The 23,836-nt window shown below is 36.9% G+C and overlaps 1 protein-coding gene across 1 annotated transcript in view; it reads left to right on the top strand.

The window, feature by feature from the left end:
• C6H14orf39 (chromosome 6 C14orf39 homolog) overlaps window positions 1-23,836 on the top strand; it is a 54,236-nt gene that overhangs the window by 23,261 nt on the left and 7,139 nt on the right. Inside the window, exons 14-16 of the mRNA XM_023230009.2 lie at window positions 5,477-5,538; window positions 7,439-7,617; window positions 9,453-9,597. Of these exons, the coding sequence (XP_023085777.2) occupies window positions 5,477-5,538; window positions 7,439-7,617; window positions 9,453-9,597 (386 nt within the window). The remainder of the gene's footprint in view (window positions 1-5,476; window positions 5,539-7,438; window positions 7,618-9,452; window positions 9,598-23,836) is intronic.

A 23,836-nucleotide genomic window follows, 5' to 3' on the forward strand; every position in this document is an offset into this window, starting at 1 on the left:
GAAGGCAAGAAATAACTAGAATCAGAGCAAAACTGAAGGAGATAGAGACACAAAAACCCTTCAAAAATCAATGAATCCAAGAGCTGGTTTTTTTAAAAGATCAACAAAATTGATAGACTGCTAGCAAGACTAATAATGAAGAAAAGAGAGAAGAATCAAATAGACACAATAAAAAATAAGGGGGATATCACCACCGACCCCACAGAAATACAAACTACCATCAGAGAATACTATAAACCCTCTACACAAATAAACTAGAAAACCTAGAAGAAATGGATAAATTCCTGGACACATATACTCTCCCAAGACTAAACCAGGAAGAAGTTGAATCCTTGAATAGACCAAGAGCAGGCTCTGAACTTGAGGCAATAATTAACAGCCTACCAGCCAGAAAAAGTCCACGACCAGATTCACAGCCGAATTCTACCAGAGGTACAAGGAGGAGCTGGTACCATTCCTTCTGAAACTATTCCAATCAATAGAAAAAGAGGGAATCCTCCCTCACTCATTTTATGAGGCCAAAATCGTCCTGATACCAAAACCTGGCAGAGACACCACAAAAAGAATTTTAGACCAACATCCCTGATGAACATCGATGCAAAAATCATCAATAAAATACTGGCAAACCGAATCCGGCAGCACATCAAAAAGCTTATCCACCATGATCAAGTGGGCTTCATCCCTGGGATGCAAGGCTGATTCAATATACGCAAATCAATAAATGTAATCCAGCATATAAACAGAACCAAAGACAAAAACCACATGATTATCTCAATAGATGCAGAAAAGGCCTTTGACAAAATTCAACAGACTTTCATGATAAAAACTCTCAATAAATTTGGTATTGATGGAACGTATCTCAAAATAATAAGAGCTATTTATGACAAACCCACAGCCAATATCATACTGAATGGGCAAAAACTGGAAGCATTCCCTTTGAAAACTGGCAGAAGACAAGGATGCCCTCTCTCACCACTCCTGCTCAACATAGTGTTGGAAGTTCTGGCCAGGGAAATCAGGCAAGAGAAAGAAATAAAGGGTATTCAATTAGGAAAAGAAGAAGTCAAATTGTCCCGTTTGCAGATGACATGATTATATATTTAGAAAACCCCATCATCTCAGCCCAAAATCTCCTTAAGCTAACAAGCAACTTCAGCAAAGTCTCAGGATACAAAATCAAAGTGCAAAAACCACAAGCATTCTTATACACCAATAACAGCCAAACAGAGAGCCAAATCATGAATGAACTCACATTCACAATTGCTACAAAGAGAATAAAATACCTAGAAATTCAACTTAGAAGGGATGTGAAGGACCTCTTCAAGGAGAACTACAAACCACTGCTCAGGGAAATAAAAGAGGACATAAACAAATGGAAGAACATACGATGCTCATGGATAGGAAGATCAATATTGTGAAAATGGCTATACTGCCCAAGGTAATTTATGGCTTCAATGCCATCCCAATTAAGCTACCAATGACTTTCTTCACATAATTGGAAAAAACTGCTTTAAAGTTCATATGGAACCAAAAAAGAGCCCGCATTGCCAAGACAATCCTAAGCCAAAAGAACAAAGCTGGAGTCTTCACGCTACCTGACTTCTAACTATACTACAAGGCAACAGTAACCAAAACAGCATGGTACTGGTACCAAAACAGAGGTATAGACCAATGGAACAGAACAGGGCCCTCAGAAATAATACCCTACATCTACAGCCGTCTGATCTTTGACAAACCTGACAAAAACAAGAAAGGGAGAAACAATTCCCTATTTAATAAATGGTGCTGGGAAAATTGGCTAGCCATAAGTAGAAGGCTGAAACTGGATCCTTTCCTTACTCCTTATACGAAGATTAATTCAAGATGGATTAGAGACTTAAATGTTAGACCTAAAACCATAAAACCTCTAGAGGAAAACCTAGGTAATACCATTCAGGATATAGGCATGGGCAAGGTCTTCATGTCTAAAACACCAAAAGTAACGGCAACAAAAGCCAAAATTGACAAATGGGATCTAATTAAACTAAAGAGCTTCTGCACAGCAAAAGAAACTACCATCAGAGTGAATGGGCAACCTACAGAATGGGAGAAAATTTTTGCAATCTACTCATCTGCAAATCTACTCATCTGACTCATCTAGAACCTACAAGGAACCCAAACAAATTTACAAGAAAAAAACAAACAACCCCATCAAAAAGTGGGCAAAGGATATGAACAGACAGTTCTCAAAAGAAGACGTTTATATAGCCAACAGACACATGAAAAAATGCTCATCATCACTCACCATCAGAGAAATGCAAATCAAAACCACAATGAGCTACCATCTCACACCAGTTAGAATGGCGATCATGAAAAAGTCAGGAAACAACAGGTCCTGGAGAGGATGTGGAGAAATAGGAACACTTTTACAGTGTTGGTGGGATTGTAAACTAGTTCAACCATTGTGGAAGACAGTGTGGCGATTCCTCAAGGATCTAGAACTAGAAATACCATTTGACCCAGCCATCCCATTACTGGGTATATACCCAAAAGATTATAAATCATGCTGCTATAAAGACACATGCACACATATGTTTATTGCGGCACTATTCACAATAGCAAAGGCTTGGAATCAACCTAAATGTCCATCACTGACAGACTGGATAAAGAAAATGTGGTACATATACACCATGGAGTACTATGCAGCCATAAAAAAGGATGAGTTTGTGTCCTTTGTTGGCACATGGATGAAGCTGGAAACCATCATTCTCAGCAAACTATCGCAAGAACAGAAAACCAAACACTGCATGTTCTCACTCATAGGCGGGAATTGAACAATGAGATCACTTGGACACAGGAAGAGGAACATCACACACTGGGGCCTATTGTGGGGAGGGGGTGGGGGGGGAGGAATAGCATTAGGAGATATACCTAATGTAAATTATGAGTTAATGGGTGCAGCACACCTACATGGCACATGTATGCATATGTAACAAACCTGCACGGTTGTGCACATGTACCCTAGAACTTTATGTAAAAACAAAAGAATATTTGGAAAACAAAAAAAGATATAAAGAAAACAAAAATATCATCACTCAGACATAACTGAACATCATAAATACTGGCGTATACCATTTTTTCTATGCATTTTTATTCTTTTTTCCTCCACGTTTGAATCATATTATATACATAATTTTTTATTCTTTTTTCCTACTTGATATACTATTTAGGTTATTTCTCTATGTCAGTAAATAGATTTTATTTGTAATGATTGTATAATGTTCCATTGTGTGGATATGATGTAATTTATTTAGTCATTCTTTCACGTGGAATATTTTTGGTGTTTTTTTTTTTTTTCAGTTTTTTTGCTATTATAAATAATGCCTCCATATTCTTTTACATTAATCTTTTAAAACTTTGGACTATTTTCTTTGAATAAAGTTACTGAAGGATCACAGGATATATATATATGAGTTTATCATCCCCAAGTCATGTAGCTTTTCTAACTTTGACACACCCTTGAAAATATGAACTCATTCTCTGTATGTATATACACACACATGTGTATACATGTATGTATATGTATATTAACATAATGGTGAATGTATATATAACATATACCACACAGATGGATTTTTTTTTGTAAACTAGTAATGCATAACAATTGCTCTATTAAAGTATATAAAACTCTATATCTCTTTTTGTCTCATAACTGACTTTTGTTTTGAAGTTTTAAAAATGCTTTATTCTGATAGCATGAAATGGATGTATATTTAGAATGTTCATTTAATATACTATGAGTCTTTTTGTCACACTCACTATAGGATTCACCCAACACAGTATGCTTAATCCACAAAGACGCTCCTTCTGAGAGAAAAAAATTATATATTACCTGTGCAGGTGATCTGTTTCACCTGTTTATAATCTATATATGCCAAGCTGACAGAGTGTTTGACAAGGAGGAATAGCCAATCTCTAGGAATATGGGGAAATGCACATATCTCACATAGCCCTACCTGCTGTGGAGCATGTATAGTGAGGCTTCATACCCAAGAATGAATACAATTATTTTGAAGTTAAAAATTTTTTTTCAATAATTTTCAAACCCAGCTTTTGAAGAAATTAATATGTGGTAAAAATAATACTTATGACTTAAATGTAAGAGACAAAAAGTGTAAAATTCTCAGAAGATCAAATAGAAAATCATCTTCATGACTTCAAGATAGGAAAGGATTTCTCAAGCATTAAAAAGTCCAATCATGAAAGAAAGATGGAGAAATTTGGCAATATTAAAATATAGAATTCCTGTTTATCAAAAGATACCATAAAAAGAGTACAAGAGCAAATAATATATTTGAAGTACATAAAACTTTCAAAAGAGTCGTTTCCAAAATGTGTAAAGCAGTTCTATAGATGAAGAAGAAAAAAGCAGACAACCCAATTAGAAATATGTGCAAAGTATGAAAGTATACACTTTAGAAAAGAGAATCTTTTGTGGCAGATAAACGTATGAAAATCAGGTAACTCAAAATAAAACTACAGTGAGGTATCATTACACATCCACCAGGTTAGCAAAATTCAAAAAGTCTAACAATACTAAGTAGGAGAATGTAGGACAATAGGAATTCTCATAAACTATTGGTGGGAACTCCATTCATAAATGACTACATATTGAGACCATACCTGAATTATAATTGGAGCTAATCATTTTGTCTGGTGATATTGAATGATTTCTTGGAGTAATTCAGAATGACAGATTACCACAAAAAATTGGTACAACTGTTCGGAAAAACCTGGCATCTAGTAAAATTAGAGATATACATACCCCATACCTCATAGTTCCAATCCTAGGTATATACTAGAGAAATAGAAGTACATACATGCAAGGATATATGTAAAATAATGTTCATAATATCATTGATTGTACATGAAAGCAGAAACACTTCAAATATCCATTTGCAATAGAATGGATAGATATATTGTGTTTGTGCAATGGAATACTTTACATCAGTAAAAATAAGAGAAGTGTGTCTTTGTGCAATAATATGGATGCATCTTACAAGCATATGCAAAACAAAAAACCAAAACATAAGAGCATACATATGTTATTATATAACATTTAAAACAGGAAAAATAGGCTATATTATTTAGATGATAAAACAAAGCAAACTAAGGAAATGATTGTCACAAAAGTCAGGATAGTGATTACCTCTGAGGAGCAAGACTTGGTGAATGTGAAACCTTTTAGAGTGCTCATGATGTTGGATTTCTTTACCTGGGTAAAGAAACATGGGTATTCTCTTTATAATTTTGTTTGTTAAACTGTTCATATTTTTTATTCTCTTATCTGTATGTATTATATTGAACCATATGAACTTGCCATTTTTGCAGATTAAAACAGCTAAATATTAGCTATTTCAAATGGCTCTAGACTAATGTTTTATTTTACAATACAATTACAAAAAGAGAAAAATAGTTTGTTCTTATATGACAGCAGATGCTGAGTATGGAGATAAAGGGACAGTAAGACAAGTAAGAGAATCAAAATGTACTTCACAAGTAAGTCAAATATTTTATTTCTAATTTCTAAGCAAAAATTCCAATTTAAAATATTACGACTATTTAAATTTCAGATTTAGTACAATGATTTATGTGGTTTATGTGAGATGTTGTCAGCTTGGTGATCAGGTTTCTAGAGAGTTACAGATTCTGTTTTTCAGATTAAAAGATGAAGCCACAAACATTTTATATGAAAATATACAAAAATATATTATTCAGCCATGAAAAAGAGTGAAATTTAGTTATTTGCAGCAACATGGATGGAACTGGTGGTCATTATATTAAGCAAAATAAAACAAGCACAGAAAGACAAATATCACATCTTCTCACTCATATGTGGGAGCTAAAAAAAGTGGGTTTCAAGATGATACAGTATAGATTGGTGGTTACCAGAGTCCAGGAAGGATAGTGGGGAAGGCGGAATGTAGAGAAGCTGATTAATGGATGCAACTATATAGTTTGATAAAAGAAATAAGGCCTTGTGTTAGATATAGATCAGTATAGTGACTACAGCTCACAGCCATCTATTGTACCTGTCAGAATAGCTAGAAGAGAATAAGTCAAAGTTTCTAGCATGAAGAAAAGACAAATGTTTAAGGTGATGGATATCCCAACTACACTGATTTGATATTTACAAATTACATGAATGTGTTAAATTATCACATGTATCCCAAAACTATGTAAACTATTATGCATCAATAAATTTTTTTTTTTTTTTTTTTTTTTGAGACGGAGTCTTGCTCTGTCGCCCAGGCTGGAGTGCAGTGGCCGGATCTTGGCTCACTGCAAGCTCCGCCTCCCGGGTTTACGCCATTCTCCTGCCTCAGCCTCCCGAACAGCTAGGACTACAGGCGCCTGCCACCTCGCCCGGCTAGTTTCTTGTATTTTTTAGTAGAGACAGGGTTTCACCGTGTTAGCCAGGATGGTCTCGATCTCCTGACCTCGTGATCCGCCCGTCTTGGCCTCCCAAAGTGCTGGGATTACAGGCTTGAGCCACCGCGCCCGGCCAAATGTTTTAAAAAATTAAAAAACGTATACAAAAAGTTATCATTAGTAAGTGACAGTGTATCTTGACCACAACTAAATAATGATTGATGAAAACAATTTTGTTTGGTAAGATTGAATGATTGACCACGGCAATTCAAGAGCAGTGGTTGCCATAAAAGTATCTTGAAAGCATTATTTAAATAGTGGAACACTTTTCCTGATGATAGATGTAAACAATGTATATCAAGTTCAGTCTAACTATTAAAGGTTAAAATAAGAGAAACATCAAGTAGTGTTTTGCTGTAAAGAAACACAAGTAATAAGCACATTTTTTGATGAAGGGACCCAGATTATTTCTGTAATGGGATTTGGCATAACAAGCATATTTGACAAATCATATCTCTATTCTACAAAATGACATAAAGGAAAATTAGTATTCAGATTCTCAATTATTGTAGAGAAAGTAGCATAACAGATTTATAAGGTCAAAAAAGTGTGAAAATGAAATTAATCAGTGAGAGCAAGATTGCTTAAAAGTACATCATTTTTCACTTTCAAGGAGATAGCATATGTAATTGTTCACCCAAAGAGCATATTGTGGAAATTTTAAAAGAAAAATCATTCCTAATCATTTTTTTCATCAATTCCAATATGCTCTGGCTGTCATTTACTTTTTCAGGTAGGAGTGGAAGATGGAACTGGAAAGAAAAGAAAAAATCAGATAAATATTTATTTTTCTATATTTTGGTATATGTTTTAGTATCACTTTCACCAGTTATTCTTATTTCACTTATTTTGTCTGTGAAATGTTAACATCATGGATTAATAAGGTATTTTCCTCATGCATTTTTATGTGTCTCATTTATGCCACAGCATTTGTTTTTTATAGTTTTCTGTTACTTTGAATTTGCAGGCTATATATACTGAACATTTTGGGAAGCCAATAGAAAATGATAGTGACGAAGTAGAAGAGAGAGCTGAGAATTTTCCACGAACATCTGAAATTCCTATATTTTTAGGAACTCCTGAAGCTGTGAAAGCATCTGAGTCATTGGAGAAAATAAAATTCCCTAAAACCCCCCCATTCGAAATGTAGGATTTTAATTAATAACTACTGTTAAATTATCTGTGTGTTGAATTATATAAATAACTGATAGGAATAGTAACATGCCTAGTACTTGTAACTTTAACAAATTTTTATTATGTAGTATTTCAGACATACAAAGAAGAGAAAGACTAATATAACACACCTCCATTTACCCTCACCCTGTTTTAACAATTATTAATACCCTGCTGTTCCTGTTTCATAGACCCTCTTCCCCATTTTTCCTGCAACATTTAGCTGAAGATGGCATAAATCCCATGTACGTATAAAGCAATAGTGTGTAGATTTAAGATTTTTCCAAAGGATAAAGAAAATTTAAAATGTCAAGCTAAGCCTAGCATAGAGGCATGTGCCTGCAGTCCCAGCTATTTGGGATGCTAAGGGAGGAGGATTCCTTGAGCCCAGGAATTTGAATCCAGCCTGAGCAACATAGTGAGACTCTATTTCAAAAAAAAAAAAAAGTCAAGCTAAAAAGCTGTTGTCACATATGGTAGAATGTAGACTTATCGTCAATTAATGTTCCGTCAGTCATTTCTTCATATGTTGTAGTGTCTGAAGCAAGACTTGCCATTTCTATTAAGCAAGCTCTTTAGGCATAAATATCTCTCACATGATTATTAAATTTTGGAAACCACATATTTGTAGTTTGCAGCCAAGAAAATAGTGCTGTACTTAACCTTTCTGTTTAGTCCATCCTCCTCCTTAACACTGAACCCTGAGGTTTCTCTAAAACATATGTCAAGCAGATTTCACTTCATGAGGGTTGTTTTGCATCAGACCTGTGCTCTACTTCCGCATTTTAAATTGCTAGTAAGAGTTACTGATTTGAATGTCATGCTGTTGACTCAAGCACAGCGCATTCAAAATGGAACCTGTCATCAAACCTGAGAACTGTGAAAGAATGTGAGCTCATACGCTAAAACCTCTCTCCATGGATCAGAAAACTATGATCTGTAAAGTTAAGTGACTCATTCACGGTAATAGAGATAGTTATGACAGTATCATCAGATTTCTATTAAATTTAACAAACACTTAACAAAATGTGCAAGGCACTGCTCTAGACATTTTATAAATACTGCTCATTTAATTTTCACACCAATCTTATTAGGTGTAGGTACATTATTATCCTTATTTTACAGAAGAGGAAACAGAATAACAGGTGATACAACTAATCAACATTAGAATAGAAATTTAAGCCCAGGCTGTTCTGGCTCTAGAATCCATGCTTTTAACCACTGGTATAAACTGTCTTGTCTAATTATTTTTCCCAAATCATATTATAATTTAACTTCCTTATACATCACTGTAATGGCTGGCTTCTCATCAACACTAAAATCTTGTCACTGGCATTAAAAATCTTGAAGACAGTACAGTGTCAAGGTTAAGAGCTTGGACTTTGAATCGGGATTGCTGCATTCACCTGCCACTTCTGGCACTTATTATTCTTTTAAGCAAATCATTTAACCTTTCTATGCTTCAAAATTCCCTACTGTAAAATGGAAGTGATAGTAACAGTACCTATTTCATAGGGTTCTTGTGAAGAATAAGTAAGTTATGCCTATGGAAGAACCTAGAATAGAGCCTGACAGTATATTCACAGTAGGTTTTCATAGTTATTATCCCCAAATTGATTGTTCTACTTTATTTAACATTAGTCTCCACCTCATACAATCCTTTCTCCATAGGATTGTCACTTCAATAACTACTTCCTATGTTTCCCTACTGTGCTAATTCTCACCTCTATGCTGTTGCTTATGATGCTTACCAGTATTCAGTGTTTAATAATAGATTTTTAACATTTTGATGATTTCTTATTTCTCAGTAACAGAAATAGAAATGCAGTACCTGAAGTTCAAACACAAAAGGAATCCCCTGGACTTTCTTTTCTTATGAGTTATACTTCTAGATCACCTGGATTGAATTTATTTGATTCTTCTGTATTTGATACAGAAATCTCATCAGATCAGGTAATATGAGAAGCCAAAAGTTTTATTTCTAAAAATTGTGCTCTGGAACTTTGAGTAATTTTAGTTCTTTAATACAAAACTGTCTTGGGGCAGATTATCAACAGAAGCATTTAAAAAAAGTTCTGAGTATTGATGGTATGACAAAGTTCTCTATTACCTTTTTGTTTTCAACTTCGAATGCCTCATATTGATATCTGTTCATTAAAAACTGATCTCAGGATAGGGATAATTTAAATCACAGCTAAAGGCAGTTTAAAAAATGAATTTGACTTTATAGTTAATGTGTCTAACTTTCAGACAAACTAGAATTCTCAACATAAAAATATTCCATATTATAAATTGGTCTTTTCAACTACATGTGTATACATAGCAGCATTATCACTGGTTAATTTTAAAAGACCTAATATTGGTTTCTACTGTTCAGTGATATGAATCATGATAAAGTACTTATTTCTATATGTAGAAATTAAAGCTGAAAACTGAGACATGCTTTATTCAAAAAGTAGAAACAATACAGTGTAGTGGTTAAAACTAGACTTTGAAGCCAGACTACTGAGATATGTACCAGATGTGGGATTTTGGGTAAGTGGCTTGGTTTCCTTATCTGTAAAATGAAATAATAACTATTATCATAGGGTTCGTGAGTATTAGAGTTTATACACATAAAGCACTTAGAAAAGTACCAACCACTTAATAATCCTACATAAGTATCAATGTGATATGAGTAATATTGTTATTGCTCATTTAAGTTAATTACATTTAGCCAATTTTATGTGGATTAGAATATTTTATTTGCGTATCTCTGACATTAAATTGTTGAAATTACAAATTTATTGATGGATGATATAGTAACATACATGTTATAGTATTTTACATCTTCAACTTTTGTCTCATTTTTTATTTAAATGCTTATTTTAAAAACAAGTAATTCCTAGGAGTATGCTGGGCATGAAAATAGACTATAGTTACTTAATTCTCATTTACAATAATAACATGAATGCAAAATGTATGTATATAAATTTAACAGGAAACATGTATGCTATGAATAAGGAAAACTACAGAACGACTGAAAAAAGTTAATGAATACGTAAACACATGCAGTACTTGTATAGGAAGAAAATATTGTAAAGATAAATTTCTTCCCAATATAATTTATAAATATAGTCCAATTCAAATCTAATTACAATCCTGACAAGATTATATTTAATTTTTTGTTTTGTTTTTGTGGTAGTGGGATTGGGAAAGGAGAATGGCAAAATAATTAAAAACTGTCCTGGGGGAAAGTGATCAAGAATAATCAAGAAAACATTGAAAATAAGATTGATGATAAATTAAAATGAAATTCTAAAAAATTCAACCCCAAAAGGCAGAAAAGAAACAATAAAAAACATATACACGGTTGTGCACATGTACCCTAGAACTTAAAGTATAATAAAAAAAATACACACAGTAAAAAAATCATAAAACAAATAAATTTTACACCAAAGAATGTGCTTTTTAATAATTACATTGTGTGAATGGGCTAAACACTCATTAAAAGACAAAGATTGTAAGAATGGGGGAAAAAAAAAGCAAGACCCAAATATAAGCTGTCTATAAGAAACATACTTTAAATATAAAGGCAAAGACAGGTTGACAGTAAATGGATGGAAAATGATGTATCATGAAAATTAAGCATTAGAAGGTCACAGTGGCTATATTAATATAATTTCTGGTAGTCTTAAAGAATATTACTAGAAATGAGAGGAACATTTCATAAAGATAAAAAAGTCAGTTCATAAGGAAGATATAACAGTCACAAATGTGTAAAGCCTAATAACAGCTTCAAAATACATGAAACAAAAAGTGACAGAATTAAAGGGAAAAATAGACAAAAACTCAAACATAGAGGTTTTTAATACTCCTCTTTTAGCAGCTGGTAGAATTAGACAACACAATCAGTAAAGATCTTTAATAAGATCTGAATAACATCATCAATCACCTTGATCTAATTGACCTTTATAGTACATCACATCCAACAACGGCAGCATATATATTCTTTTCAGGTTCTGATGGTACCTTCAGCAAGATATACCATATTCTGGGCCATAAAATGAGTCTTAATGAATTTAAAAGGATTGAAATCAGAGTATGTTCTCTGACCACAGCAGAATTAAATTAGAACTCAATGTGATATCTAAGAAAATCCTAAATATGTAGGCCATAGATCAAAGAAGAAATCATGAGATAAATCAGAAAAAAATTTTATTTATTTATTTTTAGGTTTTATGGGTACATAGTAGATGTATATATTTATGGGGGTACGTAAGATATTTTGATACAGGCATGCAATGTGAAATAATCATATCATAGAAAGTGAGGGTATCCATCCCCTCAAACATTTATTCTTTGTCCTACAAACAATCCAATTATACTCTTTTAGTTATTTTAAAATGTACAATTAGATTTGTTGACTACAGTCACCCTATTGTGCTATCAAATACTAGGTCTTATTCATTCTTGCTATGTTTTTTGTACCCATTAACCATTCCCACCTATCCCCAATCCCCCACCCCCCAACCTTTCCCAGCCTCTGGTAGTCATCCTTCTACTCCCTATGTCTGTGAGTTCAATTGTTTTTATTTTTAGGTCCCACAAATAAGTGAGAATATGCGGTTTGTCTTTCTGTGCCTGGCTTATTTCATTTAACATAATGACCTCTAGTTCCATCCATGTTGTTGGAAATCACAGCATCTCATACCTTTTTTCCTTTCTTCCTGTCTTCCTTTTAGTGAAGGTGATTTTCTCTGATGGTGTGATTTAATTTCTTCCTTTTTATTTTTGGTGTATCCATCGTCTGTTTTTTGACTGAGGTTACCATGAGGTTTGAAAGTCTATCTTTTTTTTTTTTTTTTTTTTTTGAGACACATCTTACTCTCTCACCAGGCTGGAGTGCAGTTGGCACAATCTCGGCTCACTGCAACCTCCACCTCCCGGGTTCAAGTGATTCCCCTGCCTCATCCTCCCGAGTAGCTGTGACTACAGGTGCGTGCCACCACGCCTGGCAAATTTTATTTTTTTTGTACTTTAGTAGAGACGGGGTTTCACCACGTTGGCCAGGATGGTCTCCATCTCCTGACCTCGTAATCTGCCTGCCTTGGCCTCCCAAAGTGCTGGGATTATAGGAGTGAGCCACTGCACCCAGCCTGAAATTCTACCTTTTAACCCATTATTTTAAACTGATGACAACTTAACACAAATTACATAAACAAACATGCAAAAATAAAGCTAATAAAAACTCTACAGTTTAACTTAATCCCCTGGCATTTTAACTTTTTGCTGTTTCTCTTTAGGTCTTACTGTACTGTCTGTGTCGTGGAAAGTTGTAGTTATTATTTTTGCTTGGTTCATCATTTAGTCTTTCTACTTAAAATAAGAGTAGTTTACACATCACAATTACAGTGTTATAATATTCTGTTTTTCTATGTGCTTACTATTGTCAATGAGTTTTGTACCTTCAGTTGATTTCTTCTTGCTGACTAACATTGTTTTCTTTCAGATCAAAGAACTGCCTTTAGCATTTCTTTTCTTTTTTTTTTTTTTTTTTTTTATACTTTAAGTTCTAGGGTACATGTGCATAACGTGCAGGTTTGTTACATATGTATACATGTGCCATGTTGGTGTGCTGCACCCATCAACTCGTCAGCACCCATCAATTCATCATTTATATCAGGTATAACTCCCCAATGCAATCCCTCCCCCCTCCCCCCCCCATGATAGGCCCCAGTGTGTGATGTTCCCCTTCCCGAGTCCAAGTGAGCTCATTGTTCAGTTCCCACCTATGAGTGAGAACATGCGGTGTTTGGTTTTCTCTTCTTGTGATAGTTTGCTAAGAATGATGGTTTCCAGCTGCATCCATGTCCCTACAAAGGACGCAAACTCATCCTTTTTTATGGCTGCATAGTATTCCATGGTGTATATGTGCCACATTTTCTTAATCCAGTCTGTCACTGATGGACATTTGGGTTGATTCCAAGTCTTTGCTATTGTGAATAGTGCCGCAATAAACATACGTGTGCATGTGTCTTTGTAGTAGCATAATTTATAATCCTTTGGGTATATACCCAGTAGTGGGATGGCTGGGTCATATGGTACATCTAGTTCTAGATCCTTGAGGAATCGCCATACTGTTTTCCATAATGGTTGAACTAGTTTACAATCCCACCAACAGTGTAAAAGTGTTCCTATTTCTCCACATCCTCTCCAGCACCTGTTGTTTCCTGATTTTTTAATGATTGCCATTCTAACTGGTGTGAGATGGTATCTCATTGTGGTTTTGATTTGCATTTCTCTGATGGCCAGTGATGATGAGCATTTTTTCATGTGTCTGTTGGCTGTATGAATGTCTTCTTTTGAGAAATGTCTGTTCATATCCTTTCCCCACTTTTGGATGGGGTTGTTTGTTTTTTTCTTGTATATTTGTTTGAGTTCTTTGTAGATTCTGGAAATTAGCCCTTTGTCAGATGAGTAGATTGCAAAAATTTTCTCCCATTCTGTAGGTTGCCTGTTCACTCTGATGGTAGTTTCTTTTGCTGTGCAGAAGCTCTTTAGTTTAATTAGATCCCATTTGTCAATTTTGGCTTTTGCTGCCGTTGCTTTTGGTGTTTTAGGCATGAAGTCCCTGCCCATGCCTATGTCCTGAATGGTACTACCTAGATTTTCTTCTAGGGTTTTTATGGTATTAGGTCTAACATTTAAGTCTCTAATCCATCTTGAATTAATCTTCGTATAAGGAGTAAGGACTTCAAACTATACTACAAGGCTACAGTAACCAAAACAGCATGGTACTGGTACCAAAACAGAGATATAGACCAATGGAACAGAACGGAGCCTTCAGAAATAATGCCACACATCTACAACCATCTGATCTTTGACAAACCTGACAAAAACAAGAAATGGGGAAAGGATTCCCTATTTAATAAATGGTCCTGGGAAAATTGGCTAGCCATAAGTAGAAAGCTGAAACTGGAGCCTTTAGCATTTCTTATAGGACAGTTGTGTTGATGAAACCTGTCAGCTTTTGTTTGTTTGGGAAGGTCTTTATTTCTCTTCATGCTTGAAGGATATTTTTGCCAGATGTACTATTCTAGTGTAAGAGTTTTTTTCCTTCAGCACATTAAATACGTCATGCTACTCTCTCCTGGCCTGTACGGTTTCCACTGAAAAGTCTGCTGCCAGACATATTGGAGCTCCATTGTATGTTATTTATTTCTTTTCTCTTGCTGCTTTTAGGATCCTTTCTTTATCTTTGACCTTTGAGAATTTGAGTATTAGTTGCCTTGAACTGGTCTTCTTTGGGTTAAATCTGTTTGGTGTTCTATAACCTTCTTGTACTTGAATCTGGATATCTTTCTCTAGGTTTGGTAAGTTTTCTATTATTATCTCTTTGAATAAATTTTCTACTCCCGTCTCTTTCTCTATCGCCTCTTTAAGGCCAGTGACTCTTAGAGTTGCCCTTTTGAGGCTGTTTTCTAGATCTTGCAGGTGTGCTTCATTCTTTTTTATACTATTTAAAATCTCCTCTGACTATGTATTTCCAAATAGCCTGTTTTCGAGTTCACTAATTCTTCTGCTTGATTAATTCTGCTATTAAGAGACTCTCATGAACTGTTCAGTATTCTGGTTGCATTTTTCAACTCTAGAATTTCTGCTTGATTCTTTTTAATTATTTAAATCTCTTTGTTAAATTTATCTGATAGAATTCTGAATATCCTCTCTTTGTTATCTTGAATTTCTTTGAGTTTTCTCAAAACAGGTATTTTGAATTATCTGTCAGAAAGGTCACGTATCTCTGTTTCCCCAGGACTGGTCCCTGGTGATTTTTCTAGTTCATTTGGTGAGTTCATGTTTTCCTGGATAATCTTGATGCTTGTAGTTGTTGTCAGTGTCTAGGCACTGAAGAATTAGGTATTTACTGTAGTCTTCGCAGTCTGGGCTTGTATGTGCCTGTCTCTTGAGGAGGCTTTCCAAGTGTTCAAAAGGACTTGGGCTCCAAGTCCAATAACCCTGTGGTTTTTGCAGACTCAGAGAGTACAGCCTTGGTGGTCTTGGATAAGATCTGGAAGAATTCTCTGGATTACCAGGCAGAGACTTGTTATTTTCCCTTGCTTTCTCCCAAACAAATGGAGCCTCTCTCTCTGTGCTGAGCTGCCTGGAGTGGGGGGAGGTGTGACACAAGCACACCTGTGGCCATCTCAACTAGGACTGCACTGGGCCATACCTGAAGCCAGCACAGCACTGGGTCTTGGCTAAGGTCTTCTGTAACTACTACCTGGCTAAAACCTATGTTCACTGAAGGCCCTAAAGCTCTGTGATCAGCAGGTGGTGAAGCCAGCCAGATTTGTGTCCATCCCTTCGGGTGGCTAGATCCTCTGGCCCTGGGCAGGTCCAGAGATGCTGTCTAGGAGTTTTGGATTAGAGTCAAAAACCTTAGTAATTTGCCCAATGTTCTATTCTACTGTGGCTAAGCTGGCACTGAAACGACAATACAAAGTCCTTGCTGCTCTTCCCTCCCTTTCCACAGACAGAGGAGCCTCTCCCTGTGGCCCCTACCACCATTAGCTCATGGTGGGTGTCTGCCAGGACACTGCTGATGTCCACTCGAAGCCCAAGGGCTCTTCAGTGAATGATGCCAGGCATGTGACTCATTCTTCAGGGCAGTGGGCTCCCCTCTGGCCCAGGGAAGGTCCAGAAATGCTGTCCAAGAGCTTAGGCCTGGACTCAGGGACCCCAAAATCATGCTTGTTCTACTCCATTGTGGTTGAGCTGGTACCTAGTGTGCAAGATAAAATGCCCTTTACTTTTTCCTCTGCTTTTCTTAAACAGATGGGGTATTTTACCATAGTCACCGAGCTGAGAATGTGCTAGGTCACAACTGAAAATAGCACCTCTCAGAGCCCAAGGCCCACAGCATACTACCTGGGTATCACTGCTGGTTATTCAGGGCCCAAGGCTCTTTATTTAGCGGGTGATGAATTCTACCAGGACTGGGTAGAATTCCTTTCCTTTCAAGGCAGTGGCTTCCCTTTTAGGAAAGATTTTAAACTGCATTATGAAAATCCAGCCTATCAAAAATTATGGGATGTTGCCAGAGCCAGAGCAAAACAATAGCTTTAAATAATTTAATAATTATATAATTAATAAAAAAGAAGAAAGGCCTAAAATCAGTGACTTAAGATTTCATTTTGAGAATCTAGAAAAAGAAGAACTAAGCAAACCTGAAGTAAAATGAAGAAATAAAATAGTAAGAGAAATCAGTGAAATGGGGAAACAAACAGTAGAGAAAATTCATAAAGTCAAAGTTGATTATTTGAAAATAATTGACAAAATTGACAAAATCCCTATATTAAGAGTGAAAGAGTGGATGTAATTATAAATCCTAAACATTATGAAACAGATTGGTGAGGGAAACTTACTTTCTAAATATTCAAACATCCTATAAAGCTAGAGTAATAAAAGGCATGATAATGGTTTCAAGGACTGATTGATCAATGGTATGGGCTAGAAAGTCTTGAAACCAAAGATTTTATAATGTGATAATGATAGACTACAAATTAATAGGGGTAAAATAGGCACTCATCTTACACTGTACATCAATAGAAGTTACAGATGCATTAAATTATATGAGAAAATGTTAACCACAATATATTTCAGAGGAAATGTAGGTGAATATTTACCAAATCTTAGGAGGAAGGGTTCTCTAAGCATGAAAACGGTGGAAGAAGAAGCAAAAGAAAATAATTGGGTTTGATTACATACAAAATCTAAACTTCTTTTTTTAAATTATGCTTTAAGTTCTAGGGTACATGTGCACAAAGTGCAGATTTGTTACGTAGGTATACATGTGCCATGTTGGTTTGCTGCACCCATCAACTCATCATCTACATTGGTTATTTCTCCTAATGCTATCCCTCCCCCAGCCCCCCACTCCCTGACAGGCCCCCGTGTGTGATATTCCCCACTCTGTGTCCATGTGTTCTCATTGGTCAATTTCCACCATGGGTGAGAACTTGTGGTGTTTGGTTTTCTGTCTTTGTGATGGTGTGCTGAGAATTATGGTTTCCAGCTGCATCCATGTCCCTGCAAAGAACATGAATTCATCCTTTTTATGGGTGCATAGTATTCCATGATGTATATGGGCCACATTTTCTTAATCCATTCTATCATTGATGTACATTTGGGTTGGTCCCAAGTCTTTGCTATTGTGAATAGTGCTGCAATAAACTACATGTGCATGTGTCTTTACAGTAGCATGATTTATCATCCTTTGGGTATATACCCAGTAATGGGATTGCTGGGTCAAATGGTATTTCTAGTTCTAGATCCTTGAGGGATCACCACACTGCCTTCCATAATAGTTTAACTACACACCCACCAACAGTGTAAAAGTGTCCCTATTTCTCCACATCCTCTCCAGCATCTGTTGTTTCCTGACTTTTTAATGATCGCCATTCTAATTGGCATGAGACAGTATCTCATTGTGGTTTTGATTTGTGTTTATCTAATTACCAGTGATGATGAGCATTTTTTTCATGTGTCTGTTAGCTGCATCAATGTCTTCTTTTGAGAAGTATCTGTTCATATCCTTTGCCCACTTTTTGATGGGGTTATTTGTTTTTTTCTTGTAAATTTGTTTGAGTTCTTTGTAGGTTCTGGATATTAGCCCTTTGTCAGATGAGTAGATTGCAAAAATTTTCTCCTATTCTGTAGGTTGCCTGTTCACTCTGATGGTAGTTTCTTTTGCTGTTCAGAAGCTCTTTAGTTTAATTAGATCCCATTTGTCAATTTTGGCTTTTGCTGACATTGCTTTTGGTGTTTTAGACATGAAGTCCTTGCCCATGCCTGTGTCCTGAATGGTATTGCCTAGGTTTCTTCTAGGGTTTTTATGATTTTAGGTCTAACATTTAAGTCTCTAATCCATCTTGAATTAATTTTTGTATAAGGTGTAAGGAAGGGATCCAGTTTCAGATTTCTACATATGGCTAGCCAGTTTTCCCAGCATCATTTATTAAATAGGGAATCCTTTCCCCATTTCTTGTTTTTGTCAGGTTTGTCAAAGATCAGATGGTTGTAGATGTGTGTTATTTCTGAGACCTCTGTTCTGTTGCATTGGTCTATTTGTCTGTTTTGGTACCAGTACCATGCTGTTTTGGTTACTATAGACTTGTAGTATAGTTTGAAATCATGTAGTGTGATGCCTCCAGCTTTGGTCTTTTCGCTTAGGATTGTCTTGGCTAAGTGGGCTCTTTTTTGGTTCTGTATGAACTTCAAAGTAGTTTTTTCCAATTCTGTGAAGAAGGTCATTGGTAGTTTGATGGGGATAACATTGAATCTATAAATTACCTTGGGCAGTATAGCCATTTTCACGATGTTGATTCTTCCTATCCATGAGCATGGAATGTTTTTCCATTTGTTTGTGTCCTCTTTTATTTCATTGAGCAGTGGTTTGTAGTTCTTCTTGAAGAGGTCTTTTATATCCTTTGTAAGTTGGATTCCTAGGTATTTTATTCTCTTTGTAGCAATTGTAAATGGGTGTTCACTCATGATTTGGCTCTCTGTTTGTCTGTTATTGGTGTATAGGAATGCTTGTGATTTTTGCATATTGATTTTGTATCCTGAGACTTTGCTGAAGTTGTTTATCAGCTTAAGGAGATTTTGGGCTGAGACGATGGGGTTTTCTAAATATACAATCATGTCATCTGCAAACAGGAACAATTTGACTTCTTCTTTTCCTGACTGAATACCCTTTATTTCTTTCTCTTGCCTGATTTCCCTAGCCAGAACTTCCAACACTATGTTGAATAGGAGTGGTGAGAGAGGGCATCCTTCTCTTGTGCTGGCTTTCAAAGGGAATGCTTCCAGTTTTTGCCCATTCAGTATGATATTGGCTGTGGGTTTGTCATAAATAGCTCTTATTATTTTGAGATACGTTCCATCAATACCTAGTTTATTGAGAGTTTTTCATGAAGGGGTGTTGAATTTTGTCAAAGGCCTTTTCTGCATCTATTGAGATAATCATGTGGTTTTTGTCATTGGTTCTGTTTATGTGATGGATCACGTGTATTGATTTGCATATGTTGAGCCAGCCTTGCATCCCAGGGATGAAGCCAACTTGATTGTGGTGGGTAAACTTTTTGATGTGTTGCTGGATTGGTTTGCCAGTATTTTATTGATGATTTTTGCATCGATGTTCATCAGGGATATTGGTCTAAAATTCTCTTTTTTTGTTGTGTCTCTGCCAGGCTTTGGTATCAAGATGATGCTGGTCTCATAAAATGAGTTAGGGAGGATTCCCTTTTATTTTATTGATTGGAATAGTTTCAGAAGGAAAGGTATCAGTGTTTGGATGAATGGAGGCAGGATGGTGCACTTCCGGGTTCTTCTTCACCACCAACTCTTCCCATGTGTGCGAGAATGCAGCTGACGCCAGGGAAGGTGCAGATTAATCAGGCATGCACCAGGTGATGTCAATCCGAGGAGACCAAGATTTACCTGGTGGCACCTGCGGAGCGGCCCCCCCCCCCCAACATGCCCGTGCCCCGCCTATTGCCCTTCCACGCCTAGAAAAGTCGCTCCCAGCAGATGCGCCGGGGGCGGGCTTTCTCAGCCCCAAAGAATAAATTTGCAGTTTTGCTTTTAGCCTTGCCTACTCGCTGGTTCTTTTGTGCCCACTCTGGTGGTCTTAGAAAAACAAATCAATCAGCTCCTCTTTGTACCTCTGGTAGAATTCAACTGTGAATCCGTCTGGTCCTGGACTTTTTTTGTTTGGTAGGCTATTAATTATTGCCTCAATTTCAGAACATGTTCTTGGTCTATTCAGAGATTCAAATTCTTCCTGGTTTAGTCTTGGGAGGGTGTATGTGTCCAGGAATTTATCCATTTCTTCTAAATTTTCTAGTTTATTTGCGTAGAGGTATTTATAGTATTCTCTGATGGTAGTTTGTATTTCTGTGGATCACTGGTAATATCCCCTTTATCATTTTTATTGTGTCAATTTGATTCTTCTCTCTTTTGTTCTTTATTAGTCTTGCTAGTGGTCTATCAATTTTGTTGATCTTTTCAAAAAACCAGCTCCTGGATTCATTGATTTTTTGAAGGTTTTTTTTTTGTGTCTCTAGCTCTTCATTCTGCTCTGATCTTATTTATTGCCTTCTGCTAGCTTTTGAATTTGTTTGCTCTTGCTTCTCTAGTTCTTATAATTGTGATGTTATCGTGTTGATTTTAGATCTTTCCTGCTTTCCCTTGTGAGCATTTAGTGCTATAAATCTCCCTCTACACACTGCTTTAAATGTGTCCCAGAGATTCTGGTACATTGTGTCTTTGTTCTCATTGGTTTCAAAGAACATCTTTATTTCTGCCTTCATTTCATTATGTACCCAGTAGTCATTCAGGAGCAGGTTGTTCAGTTTCCACATAGTTGTGGGGATTTGAGTGAGTTTCTTAATCCTGAGGTGTAATTTGATTGCACTGTGGTCTGAGAGACAGTTTGTTGTGATTTATGTTCTTTTACATTTGTTGAGGAGTGCTTTACTTCCAATTATGTGGTCGATTTTAGAATAAGTGCAGTGTGGTGCACTTATATGTATATTCTGTTGATTTGGGGTGGAGAGTACTGTATAGTTGCCTATTAGGCCCACTTGGTGCAGAACTGAGTTCAAGTCCTGGATATCCTTGTTAACCTTCTGTCTCGTTTATCTGTCTAATATTGACAGTGGGGTGTTAAAGTCTCCCATTATTATTATGTGGGAATCTAAGTCTCTTTGTATGTCTCTAAGGGCTTGCTTTATGAATCTGGGTGCTCCTTATTGGGTGCATATATATTTAGGATAGTTAGCTCTTCTTGTTGAATTGATCCCTTTACCATTTCATAATGGCCTTCTTTGTCGCTTTTTATCTTTGTTGGTTTAAAGTCTGTTTTATCAGAGACTAGGATTGCAACTCCTGCTTTTTTTTGCTTTCCATTTGCTTGGTAGATCTTCCTCCATCCCTTTATTTTGAGCCTATTTGTGTCTCTGCATCTAAGATGGGTATCCTGAATACAGCACACTGATGGGTCTTGACTCTATCCAATTTGCCAGTCTTTGTCTTTTAATTGGGGCATTTAGACCATTTGCATTTAAGGTTAATATTGTTATGTATGAATTCGATCCTGTCATGATGTTAGCTGGTTATTTTGCCCGTTAATTGATGCAGTTTCTTCATAGCATCGATGGTCTCTACAATTTGGCATGTTTTTGCAGTGGCTGGTACTGGTTGTTTCTTTCCATGTTTAGTGCTTCCTTCAGGAGCTCTTGTAAGGCAGGCCTGGTGGTGGTGACAAAAATCTCTCAGCATTTGCTTGTCTGTAAAGGATTTTATTTCTCCTTCACTTATGAAGCTTAGCTTGGCTGGATATGAGATTCTGGCTTGAAAATTCTTTTCTTTAAGAATGTTTAATATTGGCTGCCACTCTCTTGTGGCCTGTAGGGTTTCTGCCAAGAGATCCGCTGTTAGTCTGATGGGATTCCCTTTGTGGGCAACCTGACCTTTCTCTCTGGCTGCCCTTAACATTGTTTCCTTCATTTCAACCTTGGTGAATCTGGCAATTATGTGCCTTGGGGTTGCTCTTCTCAAAGAGTATCTTTGTGGTGTTCTCTGTATTTCCTGCATTTGAATGTTGGCCTGCCTTGCTAAGGTTAGGGAAGTTCTCCTGGATAGTATCCTGAAGAGTGTTTTCTAACTTGGTTCCATCCTCCCCATCACTTTCAGGTACACCAATCAAACGTGGATTTGATCTTTTCACATATTCCCATATTTCTTGGAGGCTTTATTAGTTTCTTTTTACTCTTTTTTCTCTAATCTTGTCTTTTTGCTTTATTTCATTAATTTGATCTTCAATCAGTGATATCCTTTCTTCCACTTGATCGAATCCACTATTGAAGCTTTTGCATGTGTCCCAAAGTTCTCATGCTGTGGTTTTCAGCTCCATCAGGTCAAAGTCTTCTCTACACTGTTTATTCTGGTTAGCCATTCGTCTAACCTTTTTTCAAGGTTTTTAGCTTCCTTGTGATAGGTTAGAACATACTCCTTTAGCTTGTAGAAGTTTGTCATTACTGACCCCCTGAAACCTACTTCTGTCAACTTGTCAAAGTAATTTTCTGTCCAATTTTGTTCTGTTGCTGGCAAGGAGCTGCAATCATTTGGAAGAGAAGAGGTGCTCTTTTTTGAAATTTTCAGCTTTTCTGCTCTGGTTTCTCCCCATCTTTGTGGTTTTATCTATCTTTGGTCTTTGATGTTGGTGACCTACAGGTAGGGTTTTGGTGTGGATATCCTTTTTGTTGATATTGATGCTATTCCTTTCTGTTTGTTAGTTTTCCTTCTAACAGTGATGCCCCTCAGCTGCAGGTCTGTTGGAGTTTGCTGGAGGTCCACTCCAGACCTTGTTTGCCTGGGTATCACCAGCAGAGGCTGCAGAACAGTGAATATTGCAGAACAGTAAATATTGCAGAGTAGCAAATATTACTGCCTGATCCTTTCTCTGGAATCTTTGTCCCAGAGGGGCACCTACCTGTTTGACGTGTCTGTCAGCCTCTACTGGGAGGTGTCTCCCAGTCGGGCTACATGGGGGTCAGGGACCCACTTAAGGAGGCAGTCTGTCCATTCTCTGAACTCGAACGCCATGCTGGGAGAACCACTGCTCTCTTCAGGGCTGTCAGACAGGGATGTTTAGGTCTGTAGAAGTTTTCTGGTGCCTTTTGTTCAGCTGTGCCCTGCCCACAGAGGTTGAACATATAGAGGCAGTAGGCCTTGCTGAGCTGTGGTGGACTCTGCCAGTTTAAGCTTCCTGGATGCTTTGTTTACCTACTCAAGCCTCAGCAATGGTGGATGTCTCTCCCGCTGCCAGGCTGCAGCCTTGCAGGTCGATCTCAGACTGTTGTGCTAGCAGTGAGTATGGCTCCTTGGGCATGGCACCTGCCGAGCCAGGCACATGAGGGAATCTCCTGGTCTGCTGGTTGCTAAGACCTTGGGCGAAGTGCAGTATTTTCTAGGTACAGTCTGTCACAGCCTCCCTTGGCTGGGAAAGGGAAATCCCTCAACCCCATGTCCTTCACAGGTGAGGGGATGCCCCACCCTGCTTTGGCTTTCCCACTGTGGGCTGCACCCACTGTCCAACCAGTCCCATTGAGATGAACCAGATACCTCAGTTGGAAATGCAGAAATC

The sequence above is a fragment of the Piliocolobus tephrosceles genome, chromosome 6, assembly GCF_002776525.5.
Source record: "Piliocolobus tephrosceles isolate RC106 chromosome 6, ASM277652v3, whole genome shotgun sequence".
Classification (NCBI taxonomy): domain Eukaryota; kingdom Metazoa; phylum Chordata; class Mammalia; order Primates; family Cercopithecidae; genus Piliocolobus; species Piliocolobus tephrosceles.